Below are 21,820 nucleotides of genomic sequence, written 5' to 3' on the forward strand. Positions count from 1 at the left end.
TGGGCAGTAGGGTTTCCAAGTTCTTACGGGGTGGGGGGGTGGGGGTGGAGATGACCCTCCCACAGCAGCTCAGCACTGCTCAGCACCAAGAGGGAGGTCACACTGATATGTGCCTGAAAGTGACGTCAATGCTTTACTGAGGGACTGCTGGGAATGGTGAGATCTTGGGACACAACAAAATGTGTGCTTTCCCACCCCTTTCCTGCTGCACTATTCTCTCTGGTCAGTGCAGACTTCCCAGGTTTTTGTAGTGGTACAAAAACCTGCAACACCTGTTTGATCAGCATATGGAAGTGAGACAATAGATTGCATGTACTGCTGGTCACAGTTTCTTGATTTTATTACCTTCAGCGCTCTGAAAAAACTGTCCAAAGCCTTAGCAGACTTGATACTGGACCAAGCTTTGCAGAAAGCCATCCTGAAGTCATTGTTTATTGGCTCACTTACCAAACTGTCTTTGCTGTTATGCCAGCTGGCTCGAATCGCTGACAGCAAGGATCATGTCTTCCCTGTGAATGATGGCTTTGAAGCACTCCAGGGGATCATAGACTCTGTAAGTATTACTTGCTATTGTGTTCATTTTACGTCTTTGTAAAATTAGCATTGCTGCAGCCAAAAACTACATTTATCAACAGTCTGTGATGCCTCTTGTGGAGAAAGTAATAACAGGGTCTGAGCTTAAAGAAATGGAAAAGGGAGCAAGGTAGATATTCAGCTGGAGATTCCAGGGAATTGTTTGCACAGAGCAAAGAATGAAGGCTCTTAAGAAGCCTTTGGTTGCCAAAGATGTTGATAGCTTTCGGCTCCCAAAGTGAAAACCACATAGCCGCAGTTGTTAAGTATCCTGAACAACTGGCAGGGATGGAAGTGTTTGCAGTGGTGCTAGGGTTGCCAGAATTTCTGGAGATTTGTGGGTAGCGCTTGGGGAGTTTGACAGAGAAGTGCTGCCATAGAGTTTGTGCTCCGAAGATGAAGAACTTGTCTCTGTGGTCCGTAAATTGGCTGTAATTCTGGGAGACCTCCAGGCTCCACTTGAAGGCTGGAAATCCTTAGTGGAACCCTGGCAGGGGGACCAAAAAGCAGCTGTTTAGTTGTGCAAGCTGCAGCTCAGTTAAACAAGTTCTAAGTATGATTTAAATGTGTATAATAGTTCTGTCTGAGTTTTTAAAGAGGGGATGTGATATGCCACAGAGCATTCCGGAAATGAGCTGGAGTATAACAGAAGTAGAGGGGAAAGCTTGAATGTTGTCCACTTTATCTGAATAAGAGAGCATCCTTTGTTGCAGAGTACAATCTAGTTTCTGTCTCGCAGTTCATAGAAAATGTGCTCTGTTTAGAACATGGCAGCTGGTTGGTTTCTGGAAATCAAGTTGTTAATAATATTGTTTTGTTCACTCCGAAGGGAACTGTGTCAAATCAGCAAGATTGTTGTGGGTTTTCTGGGCTGTGTGGCCATGGTCTGGTAGATCTTGTTCCTAACGTTTTGCCTGCAACTGTGTCCGGCTTCTTCAGAGGTGTATCTCAGAGAGAAATGTGTTATACATTGTGTCCAGTGAGAAGGGAATGTTTAGTGGGGTATATATTGTCCATGTCCCAGGGTAGGGAACCAATCAATAAGTGTTTTGGGTGGAACTTGCTATACAAAGGTGTGATTGACTGCATTGTATTGCGGGTGGGTGGGGTTTTCAGTCCATTTACATTCGTATCCGCATTTGCATTCCCTGCAGCAGTGACAGCATTGGTAAATGCAAATCTTGTGTCTGGGTGGAGTTTATTGTCCATGAACCTAGCATGCCCTTGGCCAGGCACAGTGTGTAACACACTTCTCTCTGTGATACACCTCTGAAGATGCCAGCCACAGATGCAGGTGAAACATTAGGAACAAGATCTACCAGACCACTGCCACACAGCCCGGAAAACCCACAATAACCAGTTGAATCTGGTCGTCAAAGCCTTCGACAATATATCAGCAAGATGAATTCCTTCCAGTTTCTGCTTTTTCCAACCACTTTTCCCATCCCACATGGGACTGTACCTGGTGTGATATTATGAACATCCTCTCTCCTGCCCTCTCTTTTATTCACATAAGCTCACTGAAGTGGAATGCTTTTTGAGCACCTGACCTTTCCAGTTTTAACCATTTTAAACCCTCTTGAAGAGGGTTAATCTGTCAGGGTTAGGGAGATCCTGTGTGCAGGTAAACATGGGATCTTTCAGTTCAGTCATACAGTGAGGAGCCAGGTATGTCCAAAACCTGCTGCGCTTGCTGATGGTAAACAATTATAGTGGTGGGGAGATATCTGAATAGAATCACAGGAGCACTTTTTCCTTAGTGTGGTTTCTACATTCTACATCCAGATTTACCGTCCCCCTCTCTGGTAGAGTTTTATTGATAGTTTAATGTTGGACGCCAAGTAGTTTATGTAGAACGCTGTAATTTTATGTTTTTATGTTTGATGATGTTATTTAATGATATACTATTTATTATTGCTATTGTTGCTATGTAACATTATCCTGTTGTTTACCGCCCAGAGCCCTTAGGGGATAGGGCGGTATATAAATATGATAATAAATAAATAAATAAATAAATACATACATACATACATACATACATACATACATACATACATACATACATACATTCTAGACACCAGCCTTCCTCTTAGCTTTCCTAACTTTTCATGCAACCTGCATTGTGTGCTAAATTATGCTGGACCATCAGGTGTTCTGTAATTTTTAAAGGAGATTTGGTTCTCTGGCCAGCATTCTCTTTGCAGCTGTTCTTAATGGATTCCAGAAGACTTTCCCTTTCTCTTTGTCCCACTCTGTGCCTGGGTTTGTGTGTGTGATAAATCAGAAGGTCTCAAGCTTGGGCTGCTTAATTTAGAACCGAGCTAGGATTTGGGTGGCTCCCAAGCTCAATACAGCAATCGGGGCAGATAAGGGTCAGTCTCATGATGGAAGGGTGAGGAGGAAATAGCAAGAAATAGCACTGGTAGCTTCTACATGGAGCTCTTGCTTCTCACTCCCCCACAAATGGCAGCAGTTTTTATTTGGGCTTACAGATGACATTGTCATGCATTCGCCAGATTTCCAGGTTTCTCCTCAACTCTGATGTGAATTTCTCTTCCTTGAAATATCAAACCCAATGTGGTTCTGAGGGAAAGAATGGACAAGAAACGGGTGGATTTTCCTTCTGCCAGATCTGCCTCCAATTTCCCCTCATGTTTGCCATTCCCTCCCTCCCTACCCTCCATAGCTTTTTTGATTTTTGGATGTATGTATTGTTCATAGATACATCCCTATAGTGTTAAAGCATTAAAGTAATATTCCCTCGACCAGTTTTTTTTTAATTGGGGAGGGGGGTCACACAGAAGAAGCAGGGAGAAAATCTCTATGCAGTCTCTATTTCCTCTGTTGATGTTTTTGCAGAAGCAGTAAGAGCAAAACAGGGAACCACCCCCCTGTGGAAACAACTTTTGCGTGTATAGAAACAATGTAATTAGACAACATATCAGTAAACAATGCAGTGGGATTAGGGTTACAAAAGTTTGGGGCAAAATGCAAAAAGGGGTGAGACATGATGTATCATGAACAGTGCAGAAAATAGAACCATGGAAGTAGAAACAAGCAGTAACAGTAGGATAACATATGCAATAAACTGCAGTGTCCTGCAGAACTATTCCACTGCACTACGACCATATCCCCTTCATAAAAATGCTCTCCCGAACAATTCTGTTTTATATAGTCTGTGGAATGACATATGTGTGGGACTGGGAGCCTTGCTAATTTCCTCAAGCTGGCTATTGCACAAGGTGGGGTCCACAGTGGAAAGTGCATATTTACAGGAAGCTATTGATTTTTTCCACCGGCAGTGTGGCACCTTTGGAAGGTTCAGATGAGTGAAGTTGTCATGTCACAGTGTAGTGGGAAAGGTAGTCCTGCAGGCACATGGGTCCAAGGCCATGAACGGCTTTGTTGGAGTTCGTATTCACATTAAAATGAACCTGTATGTTGAATATTGTGTCCCAGTTTAGTGGTCTCTCTTCTCTTTAGTGTTTTACACTCTTATGCTAGGCTGATTTCTGTAACTCTTGTCTCTGTTTCTCTCTCTCGCTTGCTTTTATCTCTGGCAGTTCCTGTTTTCCTCTTTCTGGACTGGACACCTCTGCTGCTCTCTTCCAGGTTCTACCGCTACTTCTTATGGTATCATTGGGTTAGAAGAATCTAGGCTTGTTTTTTTTCTCAAGTTCCTGGGGGCATGTGCAAACCCTGAAGCCTCTTTTAATCTCTGGAGACTTTTACGAAAAAAATATGAGGCCTAATTCCATTTGTACCTTTAGGGGGCAGATATTTTGGCAAATAGAGAAGTGATTGGTCCATTCCCAATTTTCCTTGGAAAAAGGATTTGCCACATTTTCAAAAGATATATATATAAAGACTGGGAATAATTTTTTGCTCTAACTTATGTGCTACATTCAGACATCACGAACAGACCCTAATTTATTTGTGATATGAATGAACCTGAGTCTCTAATATAGTACTAGAGGGAGAGATTTGGGTTGGTGGAAGTAGAGATTTCTGAATTGTTTTTCTTTCCCTGTTTCTGTGGTGAGACCCCTTATCTGTAAAAATACAATTTTAAACTAAACAATGTGAGTATTTTTGGAGGAGGTAAGGCACTTCTAGTCTTTGTCCCAGAAAAACTAAACAATAGTCAGTTGGTTACCCCAAAATTGGTAATATAAACTGGTTGCCTCACACTACCTAGTGTTATTGCCTTAAAGAATCCTGTCATAGATCCAGGAGTGTATCTGGCTGACTCCATATGCTTCCCACGCAGAACCATCTCATGGGAGACATTTCATACATGTAAACAGCAGTGATTCAGACAGCTTTCAAGCTGGTAGCTCCCACAAGGTAGCTGTCCTTACTTTACCACAAATGTTTATATCCAGGTTAGTAAACTTGCCTGTTCAACCAAGACGCAAGGCTACATGTGTCTGCCAAGTCATTAATAACAGCAGAATAACTCTAACTTATTGGCTGAGTAAGACAGGGGCTGCTTTTGTACACAATGAATGATGCATTTTGATGCACTATAGCAATCTTTTTGCAGCTGGATTTCCCATTAGTTTCACAAGGGAGGAAAGGATGGTGGTTTAGGATGGATTAAAAGAGCAGTGCCTTGCCATGATTGGACAATGCACTACACTATAGCTTCACCATATGCCACCATCCTCCCCCCCCTTAATAAGCTAATGAGCTAGGAGAGTAGCTATCAAATAATCTATGGCATTTCAAGTATCTGCCCAACATGAGTATTTTGGGAGGAGGTAAGGCACTTCTAGCCTTTGTCCCAGAAAGTTTTTTGCCAGATGTTTTTGCCATGTGAAGAAGATGGAATTGCTGCTGGATGGAAGGGGGAAAAATCTACCAATGCTGTTTTCTTAGCCCGAGTATGATTTCATTGTGTAAACAGAACTCCAAATCTTACTGAACAATGTCATCAGATTTTTTTTCTTTTCTCCCCCCTGCAACCCCTAGATTTTGAAGAAATCCTGCATTGAAATTCTGGCTGCAAAACCTTCTAGTATCTGCGCAGGAGGTGAGATTAAGTTGAATTCTTGTTGCTCTCATTGCCTCGTATGCATATGCTTCTTTCTTGATCCTTGAGGGAATGCAGATGCTGGAGTCAGCCGTCTTCCTGCTTTTCTTGGGAAATTTTCCAGATGGAACTTGGCATGAAAATGCTAGAAAATTCCATTTGTTGTATGTCTGCTTCTATGAAGTGATCTTGATTTGATCTATATTAGGAATGTGTTATGGTTTTGCTGTGGGACCTGAAAGGCTGTGGAATCTCAAAAATCATCTATCAGATTCAAGAATGCCCATTTATTGATTTTGTTTGTCATTCAAGAACCCCCTTTTCATACCTTCCCCACTTCCTGTAGGCCTCATTTCTTACCCCCAAATCCACAGATTTAGATTCCAGTCACAAATCTTGATACTGGCTCTATTCAAATATTTTTCCCCTGGGAAGAGACTGGAAGAGAGCCATAAGCTCATGTATCTCCATCCCTGCTCCTCTCATTGTGGGGACAAGCTGAATGGGGAAATCTTGCTTGGAGTGGGAGTAATGAGTGTTTATGGTCCCGGGGAGGTCCTAAAAAGCATGTCACCGTATCCCACACTATAGATACCTGGCCAATAGCCAGGAAGAATGGAAAGACTTCAGTGAGTCTTGTGGAAATCCCTTCATGTACTTCCGACTCTGTGCACTTGGAAGGGATTCATTGGAGAGCCAGTGTGGTTTAGGGTGGTTTAGGGAGTCCAAACTAGCATCTGAGAAGCCCAGGTTGAAATCCCCACTCTTCCATTGGAGCTCTCTGCATGAACTTGGAGCGATCACATTTCCTCAACCTATCCTACCTCATGGAGTTGTTGTGAGGATAAAAGCAACTAGAGAATTATGTAAGCCACTTTGGAGAAAGCCCCAGGGGAGAAAAGCAGGATATAAAAGATGTAAGTAAATAATAATAATAATAATAATAATAATAATAATAATAATAATAATAATAATAATAATAATAATAATAATAATAAATTTGTTGTTGTTGTTGTTGTTGTTGTGTGTGTATGTGTAATAATATTGTGTAATATTAATGTGTGTAATAATATTATTATTACACATTTACAGCACAGCACAAGTGTCTGGAATTCATCTCTGAATATCGGGAGTCCTTCCCAAGGGACCTAGGATGATAGAAAAATTTTATTTCAGTAGAAATATGTACAGTTCCTAGAAGTGCTGCTTTCTGCAGCATGTGGACCTGATGTTCTGTCTAAGTTTAGGCTTTCCAGATGTTTTCAAGATTTCTTAGAGTTCACCTCCTAGAGCACCAACTACTAGTGGGATTACTGTTGTTCTTTTTTTTGCCACAGTCGATTCGACTTCCAATTTGTAGGTCCCTGTATTTTGTGATCTTTTCCAGCTCTTTGTCCTCTACCCTGCTTGTCAACTGGCACAGCTTAACATCTATGATCCAAACATCTGTGATCTACCACTGTGTGTTATGTCTGGGGTGTTGTGTGCCAGGTGTCTGTCTGTCTGTATTCTAAAGTCCCAGAGTATTTTTGCTTCTTCATTTTCGGTGATACTTCTCTGGCTTGTGCTTTCGTTACCAGGTCTTGCTACAGGGCAGGCCGTACTTTTACCCAAAGGTTCCAGTGCACCATTGCTGCTAGCCTATTGTGACGTTCGAGATATTATTATTATTATGTGTGTGATTGTGTATGTGTGTATGTGTGCTATTATGTATGTATTATTATTATTATTATTGAATTCGATTTGATAAACCGCCTACTGAAGACTCAGGTAGGTGTACAACATAGATAAGCGAGAACAACCATAATGAAAACAAATCGAATAACCCCAGTTAAAATACAAATCTCAAAACTATAGCAGCAGCAATCCACAATAAATAGTTAATAATTAATAATAAGGGGGCGTCTGGCATCACACCCCGGCGATCAAGACCTGGGAGTGGACAAATTCTGGGAGGGGGCTGGCAGATGGTCAGATGGTCAGGTGCACAGCCAGTAAACAGGGCAATAAGAAGGGGGCGGAATCAGCGGCTGGTCCCCCCAAAAGCCTGGTGGAACAGCTCAGTTTTACAGGCCCTGCGGAACTCCCCAAGGTCCCTCAGGGCCCTAACTGCTGGAGTAAACGCCCTGGCCCGTGTGGAGGCCAGCCGCATCATAGAGGGGCAGGGGACCACCAGCAAGTTTGCCTCCGCAGAGCGGAGGGTATGACCCGGGACAAATAAATAAAGAGCCCACAGCGCAGGGGGACCTGCCAATTTCATCCACCCCTGCACTGCTTCAGCTGTTGCAGTGGGGGTGGCAGCCATGAATTGAATGCAGTGTGGCTGTAACATCTGGGTTTGGCCCTGAAGTCAAGATCAACAGCAACAGTTATTCATTTCAATCATTTACTGACTATTGATTCTGAAAGCAATTTAGACAAAATTCACATTTTCAATTTGTTCTTTACTTTTTTGGGAGTTGGATAACGCTTGAGGGCTTTCAGCATGAACATAGGTGATGACTTGCAGACATTAATGGGTCATGTATAATTCTGCAGGTTCTGGAATTTCCACATTGTCCTATTTCAAAGAAATTTCCAGGAAATTGGACAGATGGTGACTGTGCCCAGGATTGGTAATTGAGCACGGATCAGCACAGGGAGCTGTCCAAAGGATTGGGAACAGAAGCCTGGAAGGGTCAGCAGCACTATCCAAGAAACTGTTGACCCAGCAAAGGCCAACTGAGGAGTCTTAAGATGATTCCTTACCTCACCCTCCCTGTTGCTCTGAGTGGGATCCTGGTCCTGGCAAAGCTTGAGATTCGCTCCCTCATCTTGACTAGGAGCAGGCACCTAAGCACCTGAAGCTGCCTTATTCTGAATCAGACCATCAGAACATCAAGGTCATTTGCAACTACTCAGACTGGCAATGGCTCTCCTGGCTCTGTTCCAACACCTCCCTCTTGGATCTTTCAATGGATATGCTGGTGTTTGAAATTGGGACCTTCTGTATCCCAAACAGATGTTCTACCACTGAGCCACAGCCCTTCTTCAACAAGTTATCCCATGCTATCAAGCAACGTCCCTCTTCTGATATAGGCTTTGCTTAGTCTTGAAGCCTCCTTTGTCCTGGTGGGTTCTGCAGAGATAGATCCAGTTGAAGGTTCCACCTTCACTGGATCCTTGGATAAAGCTGCCTCTGTTTTGAGCATTTCCAGCGGGGGTTCTGATTTCCTGTTCATTATGTTAGAAGGAGTATCCTTCTCAACTGAGGAGGTTCTGCACACTCCAGCACTGGGCAGGATAGGTGCTTATATATATCCCCAGCAATGCTGTTCAGAGGAGTTGGTTCACACTTTCAGATGCTGACCACCAAGTCCAGAGAAATCAAGGGCTGTGCTATGTATGCATGTGTGACCCAGTTTAATTGGCTGGGTTTTTTTAATACTGGTGCATCAATTTCACTGTGCATTTGGGAAGTTTCAGCATGCATACAGACTTTTACTATCAGGCATTTACTATTGGGGTGCCAGCAAAGTGGTGTTGGTTAGTGCAGAGTACACAAGTGCATCCTCAGGGCGAGGGATAGTCTGGGAAGAACTAAGGAGCATCCAAACTGCTTTCCTGTGTGAGTATCTGTAAGGCCCTGAGAGGCAACTGTAAAATCTGGGGTTTATTTGGAAGAGAACAAGAGGTGATCCATGCAACCTGATCACGAGATTGCCTGGCTAGAAAGGTTCTGTCAAGGGGCTCATGCTGTGAAGCATAGCAGTTGCCTCCTCAAATCAGTTGTCAGAGGAGCACTCAGATCTCTACAAAACAGACAAAGGCTGGGTTTTTTTCTGCTTGCTTCTCCTAATAGAGCACCTTCTACTCTCCTATTATTTTGCATGCTTCCTTGAATGAGCTCACCGGCCTGCAGAGATGGATGCTGTGAAGCTGATCCTTCTAGGACAAAAGAAATTGAGGCTTGGAGTAAAGCCCAGATTCCTGAGTCAACTTGTATTCTTTGCACAGCTACAGAGCAGCAGCCCCCTGAGGCGTGTGCTAAGAAAGGCAATGAGTGGGCGGTATCTGTTAAGCGCCAAGGAAATTGTTGATTCAGCAGAAAGCGGGGTCACTTTCGCTGCAAAATGAGGTTTTAAAGTGATAATCCTGCAGCCTCCTGATTGTTTGTTTCAATATGTTTAATTATATGCATTAGAAAATGGAAAGTATAAAGAGCAATATTCACTCAGAAGGGTGTCTACTCAGGGCTTACTCCCAAGAAATTGTTTTTAGGAGTGCATTTGTGATCTCTCTCTTGAAAGTTTTCTTGAGCGCTTTTAGCTCTGATTTTTCTAGTCACTTTTCTTTCTGTGTAAGGTAGTTCTCTAGCTGTGTGTGCGCGCATGCATGTGCCGTCAAGTCATAGCTGACTTGTGGCAATCTTGTAGGGTTTTCAAGGCAAGATTCTTCGTAGTTTGCCATTGCATGGGCTGAGAGAATTCTGAAAGCCCACCCAAGGTCACCCAGCAGCCTTCACGTGGAGGAGTGGGGAATCAAACCTGGTTTTCCAGATCAAAGTCTGCTGCTCTTAACCACTACTCCAGGCTGGCTCTGCGATCTGTATAGCTGTGGCAAAAGGCCCAGCATTGTGGTATTGTCCTAAGGTGGACTCATTGTTTGATACTGCCTACTTCTATATTGTTTCTCTCTCCCAATGCAATAGGAAGATTCAGGCCAAATAGGCATGATAGCATCCATGAGTTCATCTGTGGACACTTTCACCATTTTAAAAGGCTTTAACAATGCTTCAAGGGCTTGATCCTGTGCTCTTTTCGCTGTGCCTTTCCAAGTGCTGAAATGGCTGGAGTGGGTTAGTGCTTGAAAATGCATGGGTGGAGGACAAGAGAACCTCAGCCCACTATGCTGTGGCAGCATTCTTAAATCTTTTTAAAGTGGTGTCATTGTTCACAGGCCCTGGATGTGGTCACGTCTAGTTTGCCCCTCAGAGATAGCCTTTTACAGGGTTGATTTGGAGCTTTGTGACTTTAAAAATGTCTGTATAATTGCAAATACAAATGTTGAATATGGAGAACTGGCAAACTTCCCAGACAGATTGTGCTAGCTTTTAAAATTGCGTTGGGATCCCCAAAGAAATTGGGTCGCTCTTTCAACCTCACATCTCCAGCTACTCCGATCTTTGGGATTCTAGGCAGAAGAGCAGAAAAGTCAATGTAACATATTCTTCTTCCTAATTATGCAAATAAAGATAAGCTTTGCTGTGTTCATTATAAAATTCAGATTTGCAGAGTTTAAAAATCCAAGCTGTATAACAGCTGTGTGACATCTGGGACTGCTTTGCTGGATGTTAAAAAATAACTTTAAATATCAGTGGGGGAAGGCACTTGGAACAAACATCTAGTACATTTTTATTCTCTCTGTTCTCCAGAGAGCTCATTCTTCCCCCATTTCATTATCACAACAACCTTGAGAGGTAGGTTAGGCTGAGAGAGAATTTGAATGGGCCAAGGTCATCCAGCAAGCTTTGTAGCAGGGCAGGCATTTGAAACCAGGTCACGCAGGTTCTAATCTGACAGCCCCATCCAAACAGGGGGCCGAATCTGCCTTTGAGAGCTGTGTGCCGTCACTCGAGCTGATTTGCCTGCCCCACTGGAGAGGTGATTCCACTAGTGTGCAGCCGCCGAGGCCCTCCCTGGTGTTGGAACGTGGTGCCAGCTGGCATGGTGGGGGCAGACTGGGGAGGAGCTGACCGTTTCTCTTTACCACATTTCCAGCATAACTCTGATTTAAAATGTACAAATAAAAATATGGTGTCCTCAGTAGAAATGGTGAGAATTATTTTTCTCGGCTTTCAGAATCATTCCAAGTAGTCGTGACGGGAAATGGGTTCCGGCACGCCCGCAATGTCGACAGGGTCCTCTGCAGTTTCCGAATCAATGAGACGATCATTCTCAGTAAGTAGCTCGTTCTGGTTCTTGCACCTTTGGGTAGGTGACAATTGACTTGGGTAAGTGACAATTGACAATTGACCACTAGCCTAGTGGTCTTTGTGCCTACCCCTTTGGAGAATACTTCCAGGTCTGGGTTGTTGGTTGCTGCCTGTAATAAGGAGTTTCCCTGTGTAATTAAGCCTGTGAAAATTCTCAGTGCCATCTATGGTCAAGAAAGTGGCTGTGAGTCATCTTGAGTTGGTGTTCATTACAGCAATGGCATGGTGGTTGAGAGCAGGTGAACTCTAATCTGGAGGAACCGGGTTTGATTCTCCGCTCTGCTCTTGAGCTGTGGAGGCTTATCTGGGGAATTCAGATTAGCTAACACACACCAGCTGGGTGACCTTGGGCTAGTCACAGTTCTTCTGTGCTCTCTCAGCTCACCTACCTCACAGGGTGTTTGTTGTGAGGGGGAAAGGGTAAGTAGTTTCTAAGCCCCTTTGAGCCTCCTACAGGAGAGAAAGGGGGATGTAAATCCAACTCTTCTTCTTCTTCTTAAAGGACAACATGGGTCCTGTAAAGGACAACATGAGTCCTGGGGGATATAAATCCAACTCTTCTTCTTCTTCTTCTTAAAGGACAACATGGGTCCTGTAATCTTTGTGCACAACTCGCAGATATTTACTGCCCCAGTTCAGGTCCTTATCCAGCCTTTCTTATACAAACACACCAAACAAGTGCCATTACCTGTCATACTGATGGACATTTTGCTGCAAGTTTCTTAAAGAAACTGGCTGTCATGGCACTGATTTGACTGGCTTTTATGATGTCACCAAGAACGGCATCAGTCCCTGGAACTGGGACTGATACTTTAAAAAAATTATTAAGGTGACAGATTAAAAGATATATGTATGAATATTCATGTGACATGGGGTGGGAGGGCCAGGGATAATGTCTGAGCTCATGTTTGATTCTAGTATATTCACCTGCCATTGCAGCTATGTTGTTAGTCAGAACTTAATCTCACCTTCCAACTCAGAGACCCGCATGAACTTTCTTTTTGTATTAAATTGGTCTTCAGCCTAAGTGTAAAGATGCAGGTCACCCTAACTGATTTTTATGCCAGTTAGTGGTGTGATGATTGATGCCGTCATGTGAAGATGAAGACAATGATTGACCTCATGTTGAAACACACATCCAGGTGGTGACTTGCTGTATGCCCCAAAAGTCTTTCTAAAGTGAGTCCATCCAGGATGGGGCCACTTCAGGATGCAGAGGATTGAGAATTAATGTAGATTGTTGAGATATCAAAGTGGGCTCTGGATGGGTCTTTTGGTGCCCAGAATAGCTGCTAAGGGACAAGGGAGCTCTCAGTTGCCCAGCCCAACATTTGGCTGAATGCTAACAGTGAGTATTAAGCAAGAGCAGCATCTCCAAGGGCAAATCCTAATGCAACAGCAAAACAGCAATGCATCATTCTTCTATCACAGTGGGATGACTGGACAGGAATCTTCTTGGCAGCAAGCTGGTTATGAAGTGCATGTGTGTTACCTGTTGACTGGTTAATTAGTTAGATTAACTTCCACCCTGCTGCAGCAATCCTAAACAGAGTTAAACTGATCTAAATCCTGGGCTTAGAATGGTATAACTTAGAAGAGTATAACTCTGATTAGGCCTTCGCTGTCAGCCATTTAAATGGCTCCTCATCCTTTAAATATACACTGCTTCCCTTTTATCCTTGGAACTTCTTTCTGGAAGATGTACCAGTTGCCACCTGTCTTACGTCTGCCAACCTCCCCACCATTTTTTTCCATGAATCCCCTCAGTCCCCATTGAGCAGAAGCTCAAGGCCACACCACCATCCCTGGTTAGTTTCCCTTCCCCTTCGGTCTCCCCCTTATTTAATTTAAACTATAATTTCCCAGAGAGCAGTCTTGTTTTTTGCTGTTCTGGAAGTGTGCTGGGTTCACTGATTCCACTGTAATAAATAGTTATTAAAAAGAATAACAGATAGCTTCTTGGGATAACTAGTATTTTAGTATATAATAGGCTCTGGGCAGGAGAAATCTGAATAATTATGAATTGTACTGTTGAACTCCATGATGAACGACATGGTGAATCCATTTTTTTTTTACATGATGGATTTGAGAGCAGCAATGGTTTTCCAGCATCCCGTTCATTACAGTGGCGTAGGAGGTTAAGAGCTCGTATATCTAATCTGGAGGAACCGGGTTTGATTCCCAGCTCTGCCACCTGAGCTGTGGAGGCTTATCTGGGGAATTCAGATTAGCCTGTGCACTCCCACACATGCCAGCTGGCTGACCTTGGGCTGATCACAGCTTCTCAGAACTCTCTCAGCCCCACTTACCTCACAGGGTGTTTGTTGTGAGGGGGGTAGGGCAAGGAGATTGTAAGCCCCTTTGAGTCTTCTGCAGGAGAGAAAGGGGGGATATAAATCCAAACTCTTCTTCTTCTCTTCTTCCTGGTTAGCTTTCAGCTAGGAGTGGTGAAGGAAATGTACCTGGTCAGCACATGCTCTGGGATTTCTTCTAGGCACAGCCTAATGTATTCAGCTGGCATGGGCCTTGGAGTTAGTTGGCTGCTCAGTTTTTCCTCCAACTAGCTAAGTCTCTGGACTGGGTGCCAATTCCACCCAGTGGCATGGACAGTTTCTCTGGACATGCCAGCTCTTTCATTTTCAGCTACATTCCTGGCTCCAGAGATTCCCCAACATCTTTTGCAGCACATCCTACTGGGCTAGGGAATTAGGGCATTCCTAAGATCTAGAAATCCCAGGAAGGCTAAGGGACAATATTACCTCAAAGATTAATCATCCAGTTCTAATTTGAGGCATTGTCTGCTTTTGATCAGTACTATTTAAAAACACATTTGATCAGAAGGCCAAACCTCTGTTTTTTTAGCACTTACATCTGGCCTTGGTCTGAACAACACATTGAGTCTTTTTGGAGTTGAAGGTGCTTGGTGCTTCCCAAGCATTAATGGTGGTTTGGCAAAGCTATTTAGATTCTATCTGAATTTGAAATGAATATCAAATGTTTGTGAGCAAACAGTTCCTAAAATCTCAGTGCTATTGCATGGAAGTCCCAAGTTTCTTGTTTGAGGGGTAGGAGAGGGTATGCCTTAGTATAAGAATGTGTTTTGTTGAAACTATTTTATCCTGCTTCTCTCAGGTTTTGAGGCAGTGTATAGAATCCTAAAATAAAATAGTGCAATACCAAAATATTAAAAAGATGGAGTACAATTTACCTCACTCTCTGATGCCATTATCCTATTTCTTTTCACCTGCTTCACATAATCGGCTGCTTCTCAGCAGGGTAGACAGGCAACAGGGTAACCTTAACACCTTAATTATATAATGTTATTATGATGCATGTACATGTTTTCTATGGTATATTTACAAAATAATGACAGCAGTGTATAACAATTTTTTAAAAAATGAACAAGCAAAGAAGGCATCCAAAAGAGTTATTTACAAGTCCTAGGGAAAGCTGTCTGATTGCTGACTTGAAGCTTATTTAAAGCTGCCAAGAGAAATAAAGTTCTTTAAACTACAGGACTTTGTTGAGAATATATAAGCATTGTGTTTGCAAGTATAATGGACTGATTTTCAGACTTTGATTTAATGTTAAGGATCTTTGCATTTGATTAAATTGTTTACCTAAAGCAAGGGTCTTTATTTTTGCATACTGAACGAGCTAAGCTGTGGAAACTTAAAGCTAGTTGATTGAAGAGGCTAGGAAAATGCTCTTGATCGACATTTTTTGTATTAGGGTTACTTCTTTGTTATCCTTACATAGATTTTAGTATCACTCCCATCAGTTTATATTATTAGTCCAGTAAGAGCAAGAAAAGGCATCGCCTCAGGCGAAGGTCATCAACTAAAACTAGCAGAGCCATCTTGGTCCCATAGCCTGTCCTGAAGCATGACTGAGAAAGGCCTGGTGCAGATGAGTTCTCCAAGAAGACTGTTGGGTCTGTTCCTGCTCTCTAAATCACTTTGTCCAGGTTAGAGACGGTGTGATTTGGCCACATCATTTTTCTGTAGGGATGGTTTTTTAAGTAGTGGATGGATAACCACCTCTTTGAAATGGCCAAGGAAAGGTGCCATGAGTTAGTGACTGATTTATAATAGATACTAATAGTTTGTTTGTGTGGTCCTGATATGATTTTATCAGCCAAGGATCCAGAGTGCAAGTAGTGGCCTTCCCAGGATTTTGACAACATCCAACCTGGAAACTGGGTCAAACTGTTTCTTATAATATACCATTAAGTCATCTTACCCAGACATGACCAGCCAAGTCCACTCCTAATTCACTTCTGGCAGAATTTGATGGCAATTTAGTGGGAAATCCCACTGTCAAATGCTCCAATTTTATCAAGGCTTTATTTGAAGGTAAATCTTATGAATGAACATCCTAATGGGCATAACATTATTTTTAAAAAACTGACAGTGCTGTCCTAAGTAGAATGAGAAAGATGTCACTCAGGGGTCCCCAACCTTTTTGAGCCTGTGGGCACCTTTGGAATTCTGATACATCGTGTTGGGTGCAACTATAAACCAATTCCAATTCCAAAGCCTTTATTGGCATTATAAATTACAGAGTTAGTAAAAAGGTGCATTTATCTACTAACTGAGACATTCAAATATTAAAATACATTAAAACAGCGTTGAACATTCACAACATTCATGCACACATAAAATAATTTAGCCATTACTACTATGTAGGCAATGATTTGTACTATGTACAAATAGTTCCTCAAAAAACTTGCAACATTCTCACATACAAGATCACAGGAACCGTTGAGTAGAAAATTCATAACAGATGGTAGCCTAACATCATTTGAGCTCTCTATCAATGGACAGATGTATATAGAGCGTGAACTTGACTTACATTGGACATTCCAATAGTACATGTTGAACAGTCTCAACAACGGCCATATTACACTGGCATAACCTGTTCTCATATGGAGTGTTATTATACCTGCCAAGAGTCATAAGCGTTAGGCTTAGAGCGTTAAAAGCGAGACCAAAGTGTATGCTCTGCAGATGTTTGGGGTTGCACAAAATGTACAAATAGTTGGCACAATGGTCTGATCGGACAATTCCCAAGGCCTGTGGAGAGCAGCTTTTCCCCCCCTCCTGCACCATTCCCAGTTTCTCTCTTTCGACTAAAACAGATTTGATTTCATTTTGAATTCTGATGGCAGACATAGTTTGGAACTGGTCAGCTGTTAAGCCCATGTTGTTAAGTTTCTCTTATCTATGTCAGCCAACCATTTCACAGAAGCAGATTCTGATAAGAGTTGATGTATAAAGCTATTGGGTTTGGGCTCAAAATGAATTTGGGTCCAGTACTTAAATGTTCTTGTCCATGCCATCAATTCCATGCTATTTTGTCCAGTTTCTCTACGTAGGGTGTCATAGGGGACACACCTTGGTGACCCTAAAATTCTTCGCAAAAAGTAGGTGCAACTATAAAATAGCTCCCATAGGAGGCAGATTCACCCATATACACAAGAGAAAGTCCAAGTGTAGGGAAGAAGGTGGGTACTTTAAAAATACACTGGGGAAAAAGGAGTGAGAGAGAGAGAATAAAACCAACATTGTGGTGGCAGCTACCACTGGAGTAACATTATTTTAATCTGCACAGTTGATTAGATGGCCAATCAGAAGTCATGCTGGATAGGAGCCCTCTGGCTCCATCCACTTTCTGAAAGCTCTTGATCCATGCCAGAAAAGGTATTGGTTGGGCAGAATTGTACAGAGAGTAAGGGATCCTTTGGGTGGCCCATTTGCAGACTATTTAAGGCTTTGTAAATATGAGCCCTGATCTGGAAAAGAATTGGCAGCCACTGGAGTTCTGGTATAGTATATTACTTATTGTTAGTATTTGTTCCTGGATTATGCCCCTATTGCAGTTACTGGACCACCTTCTACAGCAGCCCCACACAGAGCACAGTGGAAATGCCCAAAACATAGAAACCTGTGACCAGATCTCACTTTCAAAAGAAGCCGTAAGGTCTTCCCGATCTAATTAAAGATTCTATGCTCCACAGATGAAATGGACATTTTGATCTAGATAGATAGTTATAGATCTAGCAGCACCCTTGAGCTGCAAATTGGATTCTTTAGAAAGAGTGCAGGCCTGCCAACAGGTGATATTTCAGTTATTTGATTAGCTCTGTTACAGCCAACAGCACCTCATTCTTAGGGCTTCAGTTTATTAGTCCTCACAGGGCCTGTTACTGCCCCTAGGCATCCACTGCCTGACTTGACTGCTGAAAAATATCCATGAAGATATTACACTAAAATGCGTTCCTGGCAAAAATGAGCACACGTTTTCTATTGCCCTTGGGTTGTGCTCAGTTCTACCAGCAGTACATTGGGCTGGTTCCATTCCTGCATTCTTGAAGGGGTGTTGCAAATTCTTGGCTACAACAGGCTTAAAAAGTGGAGTTAAATCACTTCGGAGCTGATAGGAACCTTATGCGGGCTGCACTGTGCAGGTCACTTCTTTGAGTGAGACTTCCTGTCCTCTAATTACATCCAAGGAAAGTGAAATAAAGCTGTGCTTAGATTAATCCAATTAAAGGGCAGCAGAAAATAGTGAGGGTTTTTTCCCCCTAGGTCACAGAGCTATAATGATTCAAGATGAACACACACACACACACACACACACACACACACACACACACACACACACACACACACACACACACAGAGAGAGAGAGAGAGAGAGAGAGAGAGAGAGAGAGAGAGAGATATTACTGGTGCAGTGGTATAGTTTTAAACATTATTCCTTGTAGAACTAGCATTAAGAGATATTCATACATGTGTGGATGCATGTATGAATATTTAACTAGTACTTTATTTTTTAAAAAATGAGTAAAAGTCAAGCTGGTAATCTGATGAATAGGTGGAGGGGCAAGTGTGGCAGTTGAACAGGCATTTTGTTCACCACTAGGCATGCCTGTATTTTCATCTTAAGGGCCTGTGGCTCAGTGTTGAAACACCTTCTGTGAGTGCAGAATGTCCTAGGTTCAATCCCTGGCATCTCCATTTAAAAGAGTCAAATAGCAATTGATTTGATAGGTATCTTTTTCAGAGACCCTGGAGAGTTGTTGCCAGAGAGTTGGCCATTACTGACCTTGGTAGATAAAGGGTCTGACTTGATATAAGGAATCTTCATGGATTCCGCTCTTAAGCTGAGGATTTCTTGCTTAGCTCTGGTCTGATCCTGCTTCTATCTCTATGGTTTCCAGCGCCAGATTGGGAAAATTGTGGATATTTCTTGGTGGTGCCTGGGGAGTGCAGGGTTTGGGAAAGGGCAGGACCTCTGCAAAGTGATTGCTGTCGTCTGGAGATAGGTTGTAATTTCTGGAGCTCTCCAGACCCCACCCAGAGGTTGGCAACCCTAATCTCCTCCCTTCGTTCTGGGTATGATCAAGAAAACTAGACAGAGAACTGAAGCTCCATCTTCTAGTTCCTGGATAGGTGGAATTATAAAGACTAGAAACTTGTCTTTTTAAAAATGAAAACTGAGATTCTTAGGTTTTTTAATTTCTGCAGGTAACACCATACTCTGGTAATTCTATGCTTGTGCAGAACTGTAGCATGAGTCCGGTCGTGCCCTCTTTTTCACAGAGTACCGGTTGACTACAAAGGCCAGCTCACCCCCTTTTTGTGATCAAGTTGCAGCTTACTTAATGGCAACCCCGAAGGATTTCAAGGCAAGAGATGTTCAGAGGTGTTTTGTCATTCCCTGCATAACAACCCTGCTATTCCTGTGTGTGTGTGTGTGTGTGTGTGTGTGTGTGTGTGTGTGTGTGTGTGTGTGTCTCGCATTCAAATACTGACCAGGGCTGACCCTGCTTAGCTTCTGAGAACCGATGAGATCAGGCTAGCCTGGCCTATCCAGATCCAGGTAGGACCCCTTAACCTACAGAACCTCATCTGAAGGAAGAAGTGTGTTACTTCCCTTCTTTCATGAAAACCATTAATAAACATATCAACGAGGGCTTGTCTGAGAGTAGTGGAACTGCTGCTGTCTACAGAATACACTAACAATAATGTCTTAATCCCCTCATTTCCACTATGGTTTCCTAGCCAGAGGTGTATCCATGTCTTTTCGTCCATGTGGAATTGTATCCAAAAGCCTTACTGAAGATAAAGCATATGCTGTCGATTTAAAAACTTAGCTGCAGCAGAGCAATCCATTAGGGAGAAGATTCTTTCCAGCCTCCTTCACCATCTATACAAATAGCTAAGCCTATGACATACTGTCTATATCATTAGTCTTTCCCTACTCTTTCTTTACCCCCACCCTTCCAACAAAATCTGTCATAAGTAGCCCTGGCTCTCTGGACGTGTACGATGCCTCTATGCAGAGAAGGGAAATTATAGCATGATTTCAGCATGGTTTTCATTACAGTATTAGCAAAACACTCATTTCTCATTTTTTTGGGCTCTTGAGCGGGCAATTTTGCTGGTTCGGAGAATGCAGTAGTGGTGTCTCTCTCCCTGCATTCTTGCTTCCCCGCAAAATGAGACTGAGTCCTTTAAAAAGGGCTGTTTTGTTGGATGGAAGATTCTGCTTTGCTATAGCAACAGCAGGAAAAAATATCTCCCTCAGAATAAGCAAATACTTGTGGATGGTATGAAGAATTCCAAGGTGTTCTTCCTGGAGAGCTGACTTTACAATAGTGATTAGCTTCACAGGATGGACTCTGTGGAATTTATACCTGCTGAGCTCCCTCCTGTCCCCAAACTCCACCCTTTTCAGGCCCCACCCCCAAATCTCCAGGACTTTTCCCAACCCAGAGTTGGCAACCCTATGCCTGGAGGACCACTGAGGGTAAGGGAAAACTAACCCCGCATCCGTTACGTGCTCCAAACAAAGACACCGAAGAAAGAATCTGAAATCTTAACTGCTGTGCACCTAAAGAATTCCTCCTATTTCCAGGGGATTGGGGAGCAGTAGACTTTTGATGTGTGTTATGTATTAGAGAGACAGAACGTCAAGCTTGAACTGATGCATCTTAGATACCGGATTCTAAATGTACCTCCTTTCTGGACAACATTTGTCATTTCTGAAATCTAATGAGCAATTTCAGACATATGTTTTGTTTCCAAACATAGTTTTCCAGGAAGGAACCAGATGGTTGGAATTATGCAAATCAATTAGATTTTTGTTTTGTTTGCACCAGAAAAAAGAGAGAGAAGGAAAAAAAATAACAGCTCATGTTTGTTTCAAAGCAAAAAAATTTTTTCCAAGCAAAAGTACCCCTCCCCCATTTATCGAAACCTGCATTGCATCCTCTAGGAAATTCCAGAATAGAAAAGAAGAGCAGATCTAAGGCAGGAAGACCAACAGAAATCTTGCGAAATATTCTCAGAAAGTGGAGGCACAAGATCTTGAGTCATTACATGGACAAATGTGACCAACTGGGCTAAGCTGGGGAGGCTGGTACATTAGCACCAAAGATAAACTTTTAGAACCAAGACCCAGATCATTCTCAGATTTACTGGCCATAGCAAGTTGGTGTCTCTGAGCCTCAGTTTCCATCCTATAAGACAATAATGGAAATGATAATGGCTTTGAAATACTGTCTATTTCTTAAGATATTTTCACCTTTGTATACAATGCAGTCAAGTGTTCAAGATACTTAACCACCAAAGTGACAGCCCTGAACTCTTCTAGGGATGCTTTTGTGGCTTGGAAACAAGAGTGGGAAGGTTCTTACCTGGCTTCCCAGTGTGAGCTTGGCAATGGGACGATTGGTACTGACTCCAAGGGGAACCAATCAGGAACCAGTCAGTTGGGTGCAGGGGAGGGCCGTCCAGGCAGACCTGGAGGCCCAATGTTTTCACTGGTGTCTACTCCCAGAGGAGTTAAGAGGCCATCGCTGAGGAGTATATGTGTGTATAGGGGGAGTCTCTCAGTCTGTGCTGGCTTCCTCTTGTGGTACTCTGGGCATTGGTCTAGATGCCATTTTGGGGGTTGGCTGAATCTCCATGCCTGCCTCCCTTGGGATTAGACTGTCTAGTGGCATTGCCCAGCTTGGGGACTGTTACCTGACTCTAGCCCTCAGGTGGCATGGGAACCATGCACAGGATCATGCCCAAGTGAAACCCAAGACTTGCTATCCAACACACTTTCCTCCAGCAGGTGGGCTGAGGAAAGGGTTGGTGCCATCAGTCAGCAGGCGGGTTGCCCAGTGCTGGATCAAGACTTGATGCCATGTCAAATGCTATTATGATTGAATTCAAAAGAAC

At 42.9% G+C, this 21,820-nt stretch overlaps 1 protein-coding gene across 1 annotated transcript in view; it reads left to right on the top strand.

The window, feature by feature from the left end:
• The window catches only part of ANTXR1 (ANTXR cell adhesion molecule 1), a 136,689-nt gene that overhangs the window by 35,190 nt on the left and 79,679 nt on the right, over positions 1 to 21,820 (top strand). The window contains exons 8-10 of the mRNA XM_048512724.1: positions 473 to 553; positions 5,548 to 5,608; positions 11,449 to 11,547. Coding sequence (XP_048368681.1) covers positions 473 to 553; positions 5,548 to 5,608; positions 11,449 to 11,547 — 241 coding nt within the window. The remainder of the gene's footprint in view (positions 1 to 472; positions 554 to 5,547; positions 5,609 to 11,448; positions 11,548 to 21,820) is intronic.

This window comes from Sphaerodactylus townsendi, linkage group LG12 (assembly GCF_021028975.2).
Source record: "Sphaerodactylus townsendi isolate TG3544 linkage group LG12, MPM_Stown_v2.3, whole genome shotgun sequence".
Classification (NCBI taxonomy): Eukaryota; Metazoa; Chordata; class Lepidosauria; order Squamata; family Sphaerodactylidae; genus Sphaerodactylus; species Sphaerodactylus townsendi.